At 42.5% G+C, this 14,569-nt stretch overlaps 1 protein-coding gene across 8 annotated transcripts in view; it reads left to right on the plus strand.

Moving 5' to 3' along the window:
* FLI1 (Fli-1 proto-oncogene, ETS transcription factor) overlaps positions 1-11,668 on the plus strand; it is an 88,722-nt gene extending 77,054 nt beyond the window's left edge. For all 8 annotated transcript variants that reach the window (XM_046903746.1, XM_015297986.4, XM_015297987.4 and 5 more), the window contains 3 exons: positions 6,926-6,988; positions 8,285-8,332; positions 9,090-11,668. In XM_046903746.1, coding sequence (XP_046759702.1) covers positions 6,926-6,988; positions 8,285-8,332; positions 9,090-9,619 — 641 coding nt within the window. In that variant the 3' untranslated portion in view covers positions 9,620-11,668. The remainder of the gene's footprint in view (positions 1-6,925; positions 6,989-8,284; positions 8,333-9,089) is intronic.
* The last annotated feature ends 2,901 nt before the right edge of the window (positions 11,669-14,569 follow it).

The raw sequence follows: 14,569 nt of genomic DNA on the forward strand, positions 1-14,569 counted from the left end.
ATGGGCTGTGCACTGGGACTTCTGCTGCCGTTATTAAAAAAAAAGCAACAACAACAGAAAACTTCTCACTGCTTCCTCCTTTTCTTTATAACTTGTCTTTGTAAGCATTGTGCGGGGTAACTCAGACATGAATCAGGAAGTTGCACTGCTGCACAGCTCAGGGATGTTTTTCTAGCCATGCTCACACAACTGGGGGCTGTCGCCTGTGACTCAAAGCAAACAGGGAACGACTCTAAGGTTTGGAGGCCAGAGCCCTCCAGAGTGGGGGAGCAAAGTTGCAGGTTCCAGAGCTGTGCAGGAGCTCCTTCGGTCACCCTTTGCAAATCCTGAACCCTTGTTTTGTGCATGCACTCTGCCAAGCTCCAGAGCCTGGCTGACACTGGGAAGAAGCAGGCTTAGGGCATGGTGCTTAGATCCAAAGCTAAACCCAGAATGGGACTTACACTGGAAAAAAAGCTGATCATTTTGATCTGTATTTCACTAAAGATAGTAGTGCATAACAGAGCTTTTAGCTGCTTCCAGTGGTTCCCTTTGTGAATCCTGCTCTTCGCATGCTCTGCAGCAGATCTCTTATGTGAATCCAGCTGTCCCTTAGTCCCTTCTCACTTGGTTTGAGGTGACTTCTTGTCAAAAAGGCAATGTTGTTCCAAGTCTTGGCTTTGTTCTCTGTGTCAGTTTCTCTGTTTTGCAACACGTTAATAGCAATGTAGAGTTGCTTGATAATAAAAAATGCGTTTGTTTGGTTTTTAAATTGTGAAATAATCAAATAGTCTGATAATGGAACTGTACAGAGGTTATTCTGAAAGTCTTTTGCACTCAGCTAGTTGCTTCCCCTTACTGGAGAGAGTTGGAATTACGGAACTCCACATTCTATGCCTGTGCTGGTGAATCTTTAGCGGAAGGAGCAGAGTCTTGTGCTCTTGAAGTAGAAATGAATGAGTTTTGTGCTCGAAGGCACTGGAATGTCTTACATAATCATGAGAACAGTCATAGTAATGTTGGCTGCGAGTGACACAGTGTGACATATGGCATACATGCTAACTAATTATTTTAATTAGCAGAAATAGCAAATTGAGAATAATTCAATGCAATTCATACTGAGGATGAGGTTCCAAGGTCTCCCTCATATCTCATGACTGGGTGTGTGCTATAGGGCTAAACGTTGCAGGAAGGCAACCACTGATTTGCATGAACTGTTTGAATACGCCACAGGACTCCTCACACTCTGCTCTGCTCTCCGCTTCAGTTCTACCATCTCTGTCACACAGTGCTAAGCCTCCTGCAGATGGAGCCTTACACCTTTGTCCTGAGAAAAGCTTTGTCTAAGAAAATCTCATGCTGCTGACGTTGCAAGGTTTTGCACCACATGTACTGAGAATTTATCACTCATACTTTGAGCCAGAGTAGGTCTGGGAAGACCCTTGCCGACTCTACAACCTTTATGTTTGCGGCCACGATTTATAACAGTATGTCTAATGTTCCTAGGAGGAGCTGGAGGTGTTTTTGGCTTCTTTGCCCCTCCAGAAACCCACAGTCTAGGTTTCTTCTCTCCAACTGGCTTTAAACACAACTCCACCTCTTCAATGTGATCTCCAGGAGGTTAAATGACGGGAGTGTGAGGGCTGGGTGCTCAGCAGCTTGGCAGGACTTGCTTACATGTTTGGTTTGCAGTAGAAGTGGTTTTGTTCCCATGCGCCTACATTGGGATTTTTCTGAAATGCTAGAACAGTGCCAGTCCCAGCCACCACACACCACCTCACCTGGGGAGGAAAAGCAGTACAGTCTTATGCCCTCCTTTCTCTCTCTCTATTAACTAGTTGCCACAAAATAGACCCCAAGTGGCCACTTAGATTAATCACGAGTCTGGATCCCCAAGGACACCTGGGTCTGCTTTCCCCATTTAGAGATGCTAATTTAAATTCCAGCCACTAAACCAGGATCTTTCTTCTTAGTGGAGCATAAGGACTCATTGCAGAGAGCAGAATGTATTCTGTATGGAGAATCCCATGGATCCTATAGCCCTCTTCAAATCTGCAGCCTTCTTTCCCCAGTTTACTTCACTGAAATTTGTAAGACCAATCCTGCCTGGAAATACATTGCCCTTGTTTCCTAAACAAGTAAGACAAGGTATGCTCCTCCTTCCCAGCCATGCTTAGAAATAGGGGTCATATGCCAACAGAGATGGCATTTCAGATAAGATCCTCCAATAATGCCTATAAAGTGTTTAATCCATAAACGACCATGGGGATCAGGAGCAGCACAGCCTACACCCAGTGGAGCCTGCCTTATCTTCCCTACTGCAATGCCGTGCCTCCTACAGCTACACTACACAATGTGCAGCTGCTCTCCTCTTTGTCCCACACACTCACTCAGGGGGTGCCTAGGACACTCCTCATCTTCCCCAAGCCAAGTCCCTCCTTTGTTGCACCAGATAGTCTGGCTAGAAGAAGCTGCAGAGATTAGGATAATTTAGCTCATCTCTTGAACTTTTCATGACAGCCTGCCTAACGGCCAGGCTTGGCCTCCCTAATTTTGGCATGTGCTAAGCCTTTTCCCAGCAGACTGCTTCACCACTGCATCATTCCTCATTGACATCTAATTCCAGTGGAATCAATAGACTTTGAAAGGGGACTTGTATAGATGAGGATGAGAACTTCCAAATGGTGTGGAGGGTGATGAGGAAAGATCTGGGGTGAGAAGTAAACAGATGAAGTTAGGAAAGGACCGGTGCTATGTGGTATGTTTCATACATACTGGGAAAGAAACTTCATCTGGTAACAGGCAGCTGAAACCAAGGAAAGTGCATCTATGCATGTAAATAAATAAAATGATATTTAACCTCCTTCCCAGGCACACTGAGAGTGTGAATGTTTGCAAAGCTGTGAGATCCTTAGTTGAAAGGTGCTGTGAAAGTGCAAAGCATTATTAATATCCTTTACCTTGCTCATAATAGAGTATGCATTCATTCTAGGGAATTTCTGGACATAAACCAGACAGCTGCAGAATGACATTTCTTGAAAGCATCTATGATTTATTCTGTGCTCTTTAATTCCATTTTGTATTGAACACACATTTGTCATAGGACTGTTGCTCCACTGGGTCTTTTGAGTCTAAAACAGACGGAGGGACCCAATCCTTTGCTAGGATAAATTGCCCCCTAGCTTTACTGTACCTATTTGCTGATTTACACCAGAAAAGAACTTCAGTCCAAATCTATTAATTGAATTTCCATAGCTCGGCAAGTTTTGGTGTAAAATTCAAGTGGTTTTAATGACAGATAAGGCTCTGCCTTTAACTAACTGTCTGGCTGCAGTTCTGTAGAAGCTCTTCAAGCCACTGGGCGTCAGGTCCTGGGAACAATATTGTTTTTGCAGAAACTTGAGTCTCTGGATAGGTTCCCTGGCTCTGCCTTTTCCATTTTGCTTTAAACACGTTCAGCTTTAGAGTCTGGGCCTGGAAGCAGGGAGGGCTGATGTGGTTCTTTCACGTTGCATGGATTTTTGTGAAAACAAAACAAAAATAGCTTAGTGGATGTGGAATTTTTAATTTTTTTTATTTACTTTTTTTTTTTTTTTTTTTGAGAGAGAGAGAGAGAGAGAGAGAGAAAGAGTTGGAAAGCTGCAGGAGCTGAGTGAACACGTTGTTTCAATAGCAGTGCCTGTATTGCTGTTATGTTTAACCCTCCTCACTTTTGGGAAGTCACAGTCATAACTCAGTTCTAGCCTAACATCCCAAGTGTGGCTGTCCCTGCCCACACATGACTCCACAATCCAACCTGTATGTGGGAAACTGAGGCAAAGGAACTCATCCAAGGGACACTAAATCTGGATTAAACCTCAGCTCAGTCAAATGCATGCCGCCCTTCCAAGCCAACATTTAAGGGCTAAAATGTACACTCAAGGAAACCCACTCAGAGGCATTTGACTGATAATTTGGACAGGCTTAACCAAACTTACCTGGAGGACCAAGCCTTGATCCTTCGCAACACAAGCAGCCATAACAATACACACCTGCTCAGCATGTCTGATTGTGATATTGTCACCTAGCATTAAAAAATCCTCAGGAGATGCATTCCACATTCTTTCCAGCAGCCTCCTCCTCAATGACAGAGTTTCTCCATCTGGAGGAGGAGGGTGATCATCTATCCAGATGATGGCCTATTTGTTTACTGGAAACATGCTGATGCAAGTGAACTGACCAACCCATCCATGGCCCCTGGTTCTCTTCAGGCAATTTTCTGACCCAAAAGAATCAGAGAAAATTGGGTATTTTCCAAATGAGTTCTGTTACTTTTCAGAAAGGATAGTTTTCCCAACCTGTAGATTATTTTTCTGTTGAAAAATTACTATTTTTGACTTTTTAAGAGGCTCTCATGTTAGTGATGTTTCCATTAAAATTACATAATAGCAAAGCTTTTTGATTGAGCAAACAAAAAATCACATTAGCATCTCAATCTGGAAATTTCTGAGGTTTTGCCTTTCTCTCTCAACTCCTAACCACTATACTTCTTTCAAAATATTTCCCAAAACATTTCTCTAATAGCTCTAGTTGTAATACTTAGGAAGAACATCCCAGGGGAGAAATGAAAGTCAGAGACTGGATGCAAAGAGGACATGGGAAAAGCCAGTGGTTGCTTCAGACCTCATCTCTGCTCTCCTGATTGCAGCCACTGATAGAGCAACAGCCTGAACTCCGGGCACACTCACGGTCTGCGTGATGGCTTTCCAGAAAGGAAAATCATACCAATAGCAGCTTATTTACAACAGTGTCAGCTGCCGAGGGCTGAACTGGGGATGAAGGTCCCTGGCATTGCCTGGCTGAGAGCCAGCTTCCAGCCCTGGGAGAGGGGACAGGGCTGGAGCAGCGCGGCTGGGGTGATGCCTCCCTCTTGCAGAGATGTCCTGTCTCACTCTTTGTACCAGGCTGAAACTGTAGCAGTTTGTTTTTCAGTCTGATCTATTTGCAGTAGGGTTTGCGGTTTCTAGTAAAAAGAGGGGGAAAAAAGCAAATAAAGAAAATGAAAAGAAAAACAGGCACATTAAATGAGTTCTCTTCCCCCTACTGCCCTCTCTTCCCTCCTCCTATTTCTCTCCCTCTCTCCCCCTCCTCTCTCCCATCCCCTCTCTGTTTTCCTTTTCATGCCAATAACTAGAAGGCTGTAATTTCAAAGCTGCAGCAGCTTTCCCAGCGCCATGAGGAATGTGTGAGTGCCTGTGCTGTGCCTGCAGGGAGCTGTGCAGCGTGGCATGGCAGGGCATGGGGCAGTGCCAGCTGTGTGCTCAGAGGGACGTTCTGATTTTCACCCGAGAGTGTGCTATTTATCTTTTTCCTTCTTAAAATAGCTTCTTTGTTGTGCGTGTCAAGTCCATGGCCTTCCTGGGTTTTCAAGCTGCCTTTTGCTTTGTGTGGGATAACAGAATCATTCATCTCATCCTCCCGTTCTGCCCATTTCTGTCCTGAGAAAGGAGGCCTTCTTTAGGAGGACATAAGTTGCAATCTAAACTCCACTGAATGCAGCGGCTGTACTTCGTGTTCAGAAGGTGTCACATTTAAGAACTGTCCAAACAGCCAGTCCCAAATATTGCATTTACAGCCTGCTGTCTTCGTGTGAAGGCCACAGGGGCACAGGAGGAGGAGCACAGATGAGGAAAGCCAATACTGTGTGCCTAATACTGAGTGTTGAGACCAAGGTACAAAGTTAGATTCTTGCAAGTTTTCTGGAAAGAGTTGATTTCAACCCATCTGTGCCTGTTGCTTTTTGTCATTAGATCCCTCCTCCTGTGATGCAGTCAGGAGAACAGGATGGGGCAGTAATATGAGTTCTGGCCTCATCAAAATTAAGTTGTCCCAATATGAATCACAAGTTCTGCAATGGAAGATCAAAATGAGACTGTGGAAGAGGTGGACATGGTTGGCTTGTGTTACGAGCATCAGAACAGTGGAGGACTTGGGGATAGTAAGACAAGAGCCAGAATTATGTTACGACAAGAAAATTCTGGTGTCATTCTTTCAGGGACCGATACAGAGAGCTTGGGCAGGTTCTCAGAGATTCTTAGTACTTTGCAAAAAGCAGTCAAGCATGCAGCCAGGGCCCCTTCTGCATGAGCTGCAACTCACACCACTGCGTTTGTTTCTTACTGCTTTTGCTATATCCCTGAGTTCACAATACTCCCAGGGTCATGGGTTGATATCTCATTGGAAATATCAGTTCCCTGTTCCTAAAGACTGTATTCAGGTTAACATAACCAGCTGATACCGAGTCACACATTTCCCTACTCCCACTGCTGGGGCATATCCCCGTACAGCAGTGCAAGATGGACACATCTGACTCTCACTGAGATCAAAGTGGCAGAACCCAGCTGTCAGATCACACTTCTTTGCTTTGCAGCTTTGTCAACTGTGTGCATTCTAAATGTGAAGAGTACACTTGGAGCTACAGTTTTCTGTTAAGCGAAATGATATGAAGAGAAGGAACAGATGTTAATGTCAAATTAATTTATAGAAATGGTTGTGATATTTTCAACAAAATATTTGATTTGGTAGAACCAAAACTTTTTGGCTTAAAAAGTTAATTAAGATGAGATTGCTTTTCCAAAAATTATTGAAAAAGGTCAAAATGAATACATTTTTAAAAATTAAGTTTTCTTCAAAATGTGTATGTGAATAGGAATGGAAGATAAGTTATAATAAAAGACAGAAAATGATTGAGGTATGTACGTCATATTTTCCTTGTCTATTCTGTGTATTTTCATTTTACAGTGACGTTTATAATTTCCAGTGAAACCTCATATTTTTTATAGGCTTAGAAAATGTTTCCCATCTCAATCACTGTTATTTCCATTGTATCTTGCTCTTGCCTTGTTCCCTGTTCATTCTTCCCTCTCCGTTCTAGTAAATAATGTCAGATCTTTCTCTGGTTTTACAGGTCCTCCTGTTGCAGGGACACAAAACGTGAACAAGACAACAGAACAGCAACGGCCTCAGCCAGGTAATTGTTTACTGTGCGACCACTGCATTTGCTAAGTAACTATATTTTGTACGGGACTGGGAAAATAAACGTACCAAGCAGCAACAACGATGGACACAGGACAAACTTGCAAAGCCCTACAGGGAAGTCTCAGAACAATTAGTCAACTGTGACCCAACATTGACAGCAACCGTTCCAAACTGTTTCTGTTTTACTGCGTTGTCCTTCCCCATTCAAAAGAAACATCCTTGTTTCATCTGAGTCACGTGCAGTGCCTAGCAATTGCATCTTCTTTGAAGCACCATGATATGTAATATGTTCAGAAGCATGCAGCTGTTCCTGCTACAGCAGTGGAGCGTCTGCTCACTGCCTCATCACCTCTGTTGCAGCAATGTCCAATGGAAGCATCTCTGAATAGAATCAACAGGGCTTCCCAAGAGTCAAAGGAAACCAAATAAGAAAAGCAAACCCTGCTGGACAGCAAGCAGTAGTGTTTCCTGCTTGTTTCCCAAGGGGCCTTTGAAAAGCTAAATACCACCTTCTCTGCTTTGCACAGCTGCTTTCTATCCCTTTGGTTTTTTCTTTCTTTTTTTTCTTTTTTTTTTTTTTTTTTGTTTTTTTTTTAGGGGGTTGGTTCTTTTGGCATCAGTTCAATCCACGAGCAAATACTGTAGATCGAAATCACCAAAACCAGAGAGAAGCAAAGGAGAAGTGTAGACATTAGGGCTGAGGAGGCCCCACAAAAAGGGAAGGAATTCATTCCTAATAAATGCATTGTGGAGTTTTCAAGAAACACTCAGCCTCATTGGAGCCAGTGATAAAACTCCTGTTACTCTCATTTGTCTAACGTTGTTTTTTGCCTCAGTAAGGGAGAGCATTTCATTGATCTCAGAGGGAAGCAAGCCAGTATGTGAACAAGTGAATTTGAAAATCTTATCTTCTGACCAGTTATTTCTATTAGAAGAAATTTATTTTCTTCTGATCTGTTTCTTCTCTACTCTCCCACACTTGTTTTTCTCATGCAGCTGTACGTTGTAGTTGACACATAAGTGTAGGGTATGGACAAAAGATTATGAACTTTGCATGCTGGTAATTCTGAACCAAGTTAGAACCATGGTGCCATTTTGGATTTCATGAATAAATGATCATTGATTGCTAAAAAAGAATTAATGTCAGGTCTGTCCCACGGCCTAGGAGAAAAGGCAGCACAAGTGAAGAAAATCAAAATGTGAACTTGTTTCTAGAATGAAAAGTAATGAATTGTTGTTTCTTTTAGATGAAACTTTTAAGATAGCTTTGGTTGTTGTTTTTTTCTAGATCCCTATCAAATCCTGGGGCCCACTAGTAGTCGTCTTGCCAATCCTGGTGAGTTCATCTTTGAATTCTGCATCTCTGTTGTCATTTGCTTGTGATGTACTGCTGCTGTGTGTACTGAATGAGTAGGTGTTGTCAGCTTTTGGAGTAGGCTGTGAGGACCATGAATCGTAGCAGCTGAGGTCTCAGAAGTACTGGATGTTGAAAAAGTTGGACTGAACTACTAGGGAGTGAGAACTATGAGCACTTTGGATTGGTACTATTTGTTTACTGAAGGAATGTCTGAAGGAAATAGCAAAGGAAACATCCTTATAAGGTTCTTTACCTTTACTGCTAGTTTAACTACACATAATAAAACTAGGAGTCATCTCATCCAAGAAAGAAATAATCTTACATAACTCTGAAGAAGTCTTTCTGTAATTGGAGAGAAAACTGTGGGTATCCAGAACAATACCCACGGTAAAGAGTAAGCAATTAAAAGTTGAAATACGCTATGTCAACCATTCAGTGAAAAATTTTGCAGAACAGTATGCTCAGAAGGAGACCTGTTTATGAATAGCTCAAAGATTTTAAGGCCAAAGGCGATCATTATGAAATTTAATCTGACCTCAAACTCATAAACAGAACAAAGGGTTGACTAATTTGTTTGCTGGGAATCGTTTATCCATTCCTACATAAGACTTTCTAAGGCTTGAAAGAGCAGTTCCCAGTAAAGATCGAGATAGTCCTTCTGTTTCCTGCCTTTGTCTTTGCTTTTAAGCAGGAAACACAATGTCATTTCCCTTCCTCTTTGGCTTGCTTCTTGCAGGGAGTGGGCAGATACAACTATGGCAGTTCCTCCTCGAGTTGCTGTCGGACAGTTCCAACGCCAGCTGTATCACATGGGAAGGGACCAATGGGGAATTCAAGATGACAGACCCAGATGAAGTGGCACGGCGCTGGGGAGAACGCAAAAGCAAGCCCAACATGAATTATGACAAGCTGAGCCGAGCCCTTCGATACTACTATGATAAGAACATTATGACCAAAGTGCATGGTAAAAGGTATGCCTACAAATTTGACTTTCATGGCATTGCCCAGGCTCTCCAGCCTCATCCCACTGAATCATCAATGTACAAGTATCCATCAGATCTCTCCTACATGCCTTCTTACCATGCCCACCAGCAGAAGGTGAACTTTGTACCCCCACACCCTTCTTCTATGCCTGTCACATCATCCAGTTTCTTCGGAGCAGCCTCACCTTATTGGACCTCCCCTGCTGGAAGCATTTATCCAAACCCCAACGTTCCTCGCCATCCCAACGCTCATGTATCACCACACTTGGGCAGCTATTACTAGATGCTTTTATCTTCAAGTGGCCTTAATCAGTCTTGTTGGACCTTCTTCTTTTTTACATCTGGGATTTGTTTTTGTTTTTGTTTTTCTGGGGACCCTTGACGGATAATTGTGGCCTTTCTGGGACAGAAGTAAAACTGGATATTGGCTATTCCTGGATCAAACCTTCTACTTTTGTAATTTTCCACTTGCGTCTTGAACTGAGAGATGGATGCTTCTTTGGGCCAGTACTCTGCATTTTTCTTTGGTTTTTAATGCTTAAATCCTCTGTAGGAATTGACTATGAAGATTGTTCATCGTTACCTGGAATGACTATTAGCTTTTTGATGAGAGAATTTTTTTAAGAATTCAAAGCTGGTTGACAAGACATAGATCCAACTGTGGGTCTTAGGAAAACACGACTACAGGTTTTTTTCTCACTTTGGAGAGGGTAGGCAATTTGACTACAAAGTCAGGAGGACCTTGGGCTGCAGGGGACTACAACTGGAATCTTAGCTTTAAGGCCGATGAGGATTTTCACCCAACTGGAAATAAAAAAATATATATATTCGTATATATATATATATGTTCACGCATATTTTAAGAAGTAAAGGGCATTGAAGGAAATTTCTAGGCTGTACAACTTCAGTAGACTGTGTATTAACTCCAGAAACATCAGAAACTAGAACAAAAAGTAACTTAATATCATGCACATACATTCTCTGAAAGCAAAAGTGAAGTAAGATAAATGACAGCAGGTCCCCGAGCTCTGCCAGAGCCTGGGATCGCCAACTGCAACCGATTCGCGAACGCTGTGCGTTTGTCAGACCGCCATCCAAAGGGTCAACAAATCAGAAGGCAAATTACTGTATAAATTATGCAGAGTTATTTTTCCCTATATCTCACAGTTTTAAAAGAAAGATGAACTAAAACGAGTTGACCTCGGTCACAAATGCAGGTTTGTTTTTTTTACTGTCAGCTCAGTTGTTTGTGGGTTGTTTTTTTTTTTTTTTTTTTAATGTAATTTGTACATCTTTCCAATCTGTACATTTGGGCTGTAGCTTTGTACTTTTTGCTAAAAGAAATAAAAAAATAAGACGTAAGTAATGTATCTGTTGGAGATAGCCTAGATCCTGCAATGGGATTCATAACGGCCCCCAAACTAGCCAGAAACTTCCCAGATTTCCTGAGCCTGTCTAGAGTAGATGTTTTTCTTTCGTTAGCTTGTCATAGTTGTTTGCAAATTAACTCCATTTAGCTAACATATTTCTCTGGAAGCTGATTGAAAACATTCATTGCAATTTTAAAGCAACCATTTCAGTATTTTGTGATTATTTTTCACCAAAATCCTGAACTTTGGAAACGTTTTAACCACTTCACAGAGAAAATTATGGAATGCTTCTCAGCACATCTTTTGGCATGGCGTTCCATTTCCATTTCAAACGTTGGCCGATTTTCTACCACCTCTAATTTTGCACGTGCTAATTTGATGATCCACAAATGGTGGTTTGGTGCCATAAACAGAAGGGTAAACCACAAGCAGTTCTGTTTTAGAACAGATGATGTCTATAGGGGGACCAGACCTACATGTATAGCCTATTAGCTAACTTGTATTAATTGGCAAACAATTAACAGGATCAGAAATATCTCGTCTAGACAAAACCTCCGGGACTCTGTGGTTGCAAGATTTGGTCCATGTGCATCCGATTGCAGGATGAGAGCCTGAATCCAGAACATTATAGTCTGCTCATAACTTTAACCAGAAGCACTGATGCCGTTATTTAACAAAAAGGAGAAATAAGATGGAGCTGATCCGTTCGGGTCTGAGTGCTTTTGGAATGTTTATAAGCAACGTTACCGCAATAATCGCAAATCTTAACGATGAAGAAATTACCCGTGGAAACGGGGCTTTTGCTACTATATATATGCAATGTACTTTTTGGATATTAAAATATATATAATTTTGCAAGTAATCTTGGTGTTTTTTAAAAAATGTATGAAGTGTTACAATGAAATAGTTGTATGAAGAGGATGATGTAAAAAATGTGGCAAAATAAATGCTGGTTTTCTTCATGAAGGCATCATCTTGTCCCACTCTCTCCCTCCTCTCTCACAGCTGCTGGTAGAGCATGAATGTGCATCTAAATTACAGCCAGCTAAAAGGAAAACAAGAAATTTCCATAGTAGAAGCAATCACCAGACTTAGCTCTATAAAATAATATTGACCTCTTATTCCAGAAAACTGGCGTATCTGGAGCCAGTATTCGTTGGATCTAATTTATATATTGAAGCGTCTTAATCAGAAACATAGACTCCATCTTTTGTCCATGTGGAGAGGGGGAGAGAGAGAAATGACAGAACGGCCGAGGCAGGAGGTGCAGTGTGTGGTACAAGGGCAGTGGCAGAGCTGGAGCAGATCCATGCTCAGTGCCACGGCGACTGCATCACAGCCCTGTGCTGAGCGCTCGGACATGCAGTCAGAACCAGCTAACATCATCTCCTGCTCTTCACTCTTCAGGGTACCCAGCCAGCCATGGCAGAATGCACATGTCCAATGCTGTGTGTGTGTATTACCAGCCTGCCTGGCTGCTCATGTTTCTCACCTGTCCCCAAGCCCAGGGAAATCCAGCGCTCCGAAGCATTCCTGAGGTGGAGTAGGAGGCTGCAAAAACAAGCACTGCCAAGGAATCATCTGACTGTGTATAAAGGTCAGGCAAAGGCACTTCCTGTATTTTTTCAGACACACGGTGGTCCTCAGAGATAGCTTGATCTTTCTGCAGATTTGATAAACCCTTGGAAATACATAACTGCACAAGTACACCATTTCCTTCCTCCACACACAACCTTTTGTTGCTAAGTTTCTGGTACAATGGCTTTCACCAGCTTGATTAGCAGCAGCTCGTAAAAAGATCCGAGTTAAGTGGTGTGTTCAGCCACCACAGGGCTGTTCCTTTGTGTATTCAGCCATAGTTGCTCAATGTAGTCATAAGAGTGAATGTTTTGTTGCTTATCTCTATTGTTTTTCACTTCAGCTCAATCTGCATTCAGTAGAAGTATCAACTGTTTTCTTCTAATATAATGTACTTGCCCAGCTAAAAGCAATGGGAAAAATGAAGACTGAGATTGCACCAAAAATACCTAAAAGCAGAATCTGAAGGTTAACAGAGTACAGCAGTGTCTTTGACAGCAACATTCGGCCAGCAGCATCCTTAGAAAAAGGAGAAAGGCTTTTGAAAACAACCATTGGAGCAGCATCTTTCTGGCTGCCCAACTTGCAGCACCTTAAAGGAGCTCAGCTTGAGATGGAAGGTGATCTGCAGTGCCCACAGCTCAGGTCCTTTTGGTCTCTTTTCATCCCCCTCTTCAGTGGCTGATACCAATCCTTGCTGGTATTTGCTCATATTTAGCATTAGGCAGAGTTTGCTGCCCACTGCAGGCTGCATTCTCTAATAAAAATAAAAATAAAAATAAAAATAAAAATAAAAATAAAAATAAAAAGGAGATCTTACAAAGAGATCTTGGAGCACAAAGATCTCACATCAGTGTGCCAGACTGACAGCCTCAGAGTAGTTTCCATTCCTCAGGTGAGGAACAAATGATAAGAAATGGAGTGGAGTGGTCCATGTGCATCCCCAGACAGCAGGCTGAGTGCCGTGCTAGAAGCTTGAGGGATGATAGCAGGGAATCTCCCCTCCCAGCACAAACTGGGAGAAAATAAACAAGGAATGTGATGGCATTGAAACCACTTTCTGCTTTTCCCCGGAGGACGTGGCTGATGGAATTTAAGTATTTCGGGCTTCAATCAGAAAGTTTACACAACAGATGGTTGGAATCACACGACTGTGAGCCATAAGGCAATCAGGACAGCAGAAACTCTGCATGGAACTTCAAAATCCAGACCCAGGCAGGAAGAACTGCTCCCAGGGAAATCAGAGGTCGCTTGGCTATTATTTTCTACTCACCTAATGTTCACCCAGTGTTTCTGGTTTGTACTCAAATGCTCAGTAGGAACCCAGAAAGGGAGAACAAACAGGAATTCTTACTGCTTAATTACAGACATCAGATTTAGACCTCCTTTCAATGATATAAGCCCTTTTCATCCCCACTCCATTGCTCCTTAGAGGATGGTGCTCCCAGCTTAAGCACTTGGTAGATGCTTTAAGTTCGGAGCTGCCAAATTCTTCCCATGTCAAGCAGCCAAGATTACTGCTATCTCTATTCCCATATGCCAGCCGTGAGTGAGAAGATGGGCCCAGAGCAGCCATCCTTTGGATTCACAGGGCAGGCTGCCCTCAGAAGCCCCTGGCATTACCTGCTCTCTGGAGAGCTGCTGGCTGATTCCTTATACCTGAGAATTCCATTTCAGCCCTGAGACTGAATTTCCAAACAACCGCGGATTTCTAACGTGCATCTGATATTATGGCAATGGAGAGGGATTTCCCCAGTCTCAGACCTTCCCACTGGTAAAAAGGAGGTGTTTATATTACATATATATTTATTATTCATATGTATAAAATAGCACATAATACTACTTAAATATATTGTCATTAGTAAATGAGGTATTTGTCATACTTTTGCCCAGCAAACATCTCTAACTATTCCAGTCCTAATGAGATGATTACTGCATAAGGACTTGGCTACAACTTCTGTTGGTGCAAATATCTGATGTGAAGCTGGGCTGATAATGTTTCATCTGCATCCTTACTGCTCTCACGGACAGTAAGTGACCACGGCCAACCCTTTGTGTTAAAAGCCCGGTGAAGCTCAAGAGCCTTCGGTCTGGAAACTGAGTTAAAGGGGCAGACTTTGAAAAGCCTCCTTGCTATGCTGATGTAGCATTCCTAATGAGCTCTGTGGAATTAGTGTGTTGGACCTCGGAACAAAATAGGTTCTCCCACATCAAACTGAGTGTTGCTGCATTTGGTGCTAATTAGAGCTGTAGTCCAGAGGCACATCTGAGGCTGCGGTTTATAA

Source organism: Gallus gallus, chromosome 24, assembly GCF_016699485.2.
Source record: "Gallus gallus isolate bGalGal1 chromosome 24, bGalGal1.mat.broiler.GRCg7b, whole genome shotgun sequence".
Classification (NCBI taxonomy): Eukaryota; Metazoa; Chordata; class Aves; order Galliformes; family Phasianidae; genus Gallus; species Gallus gallus.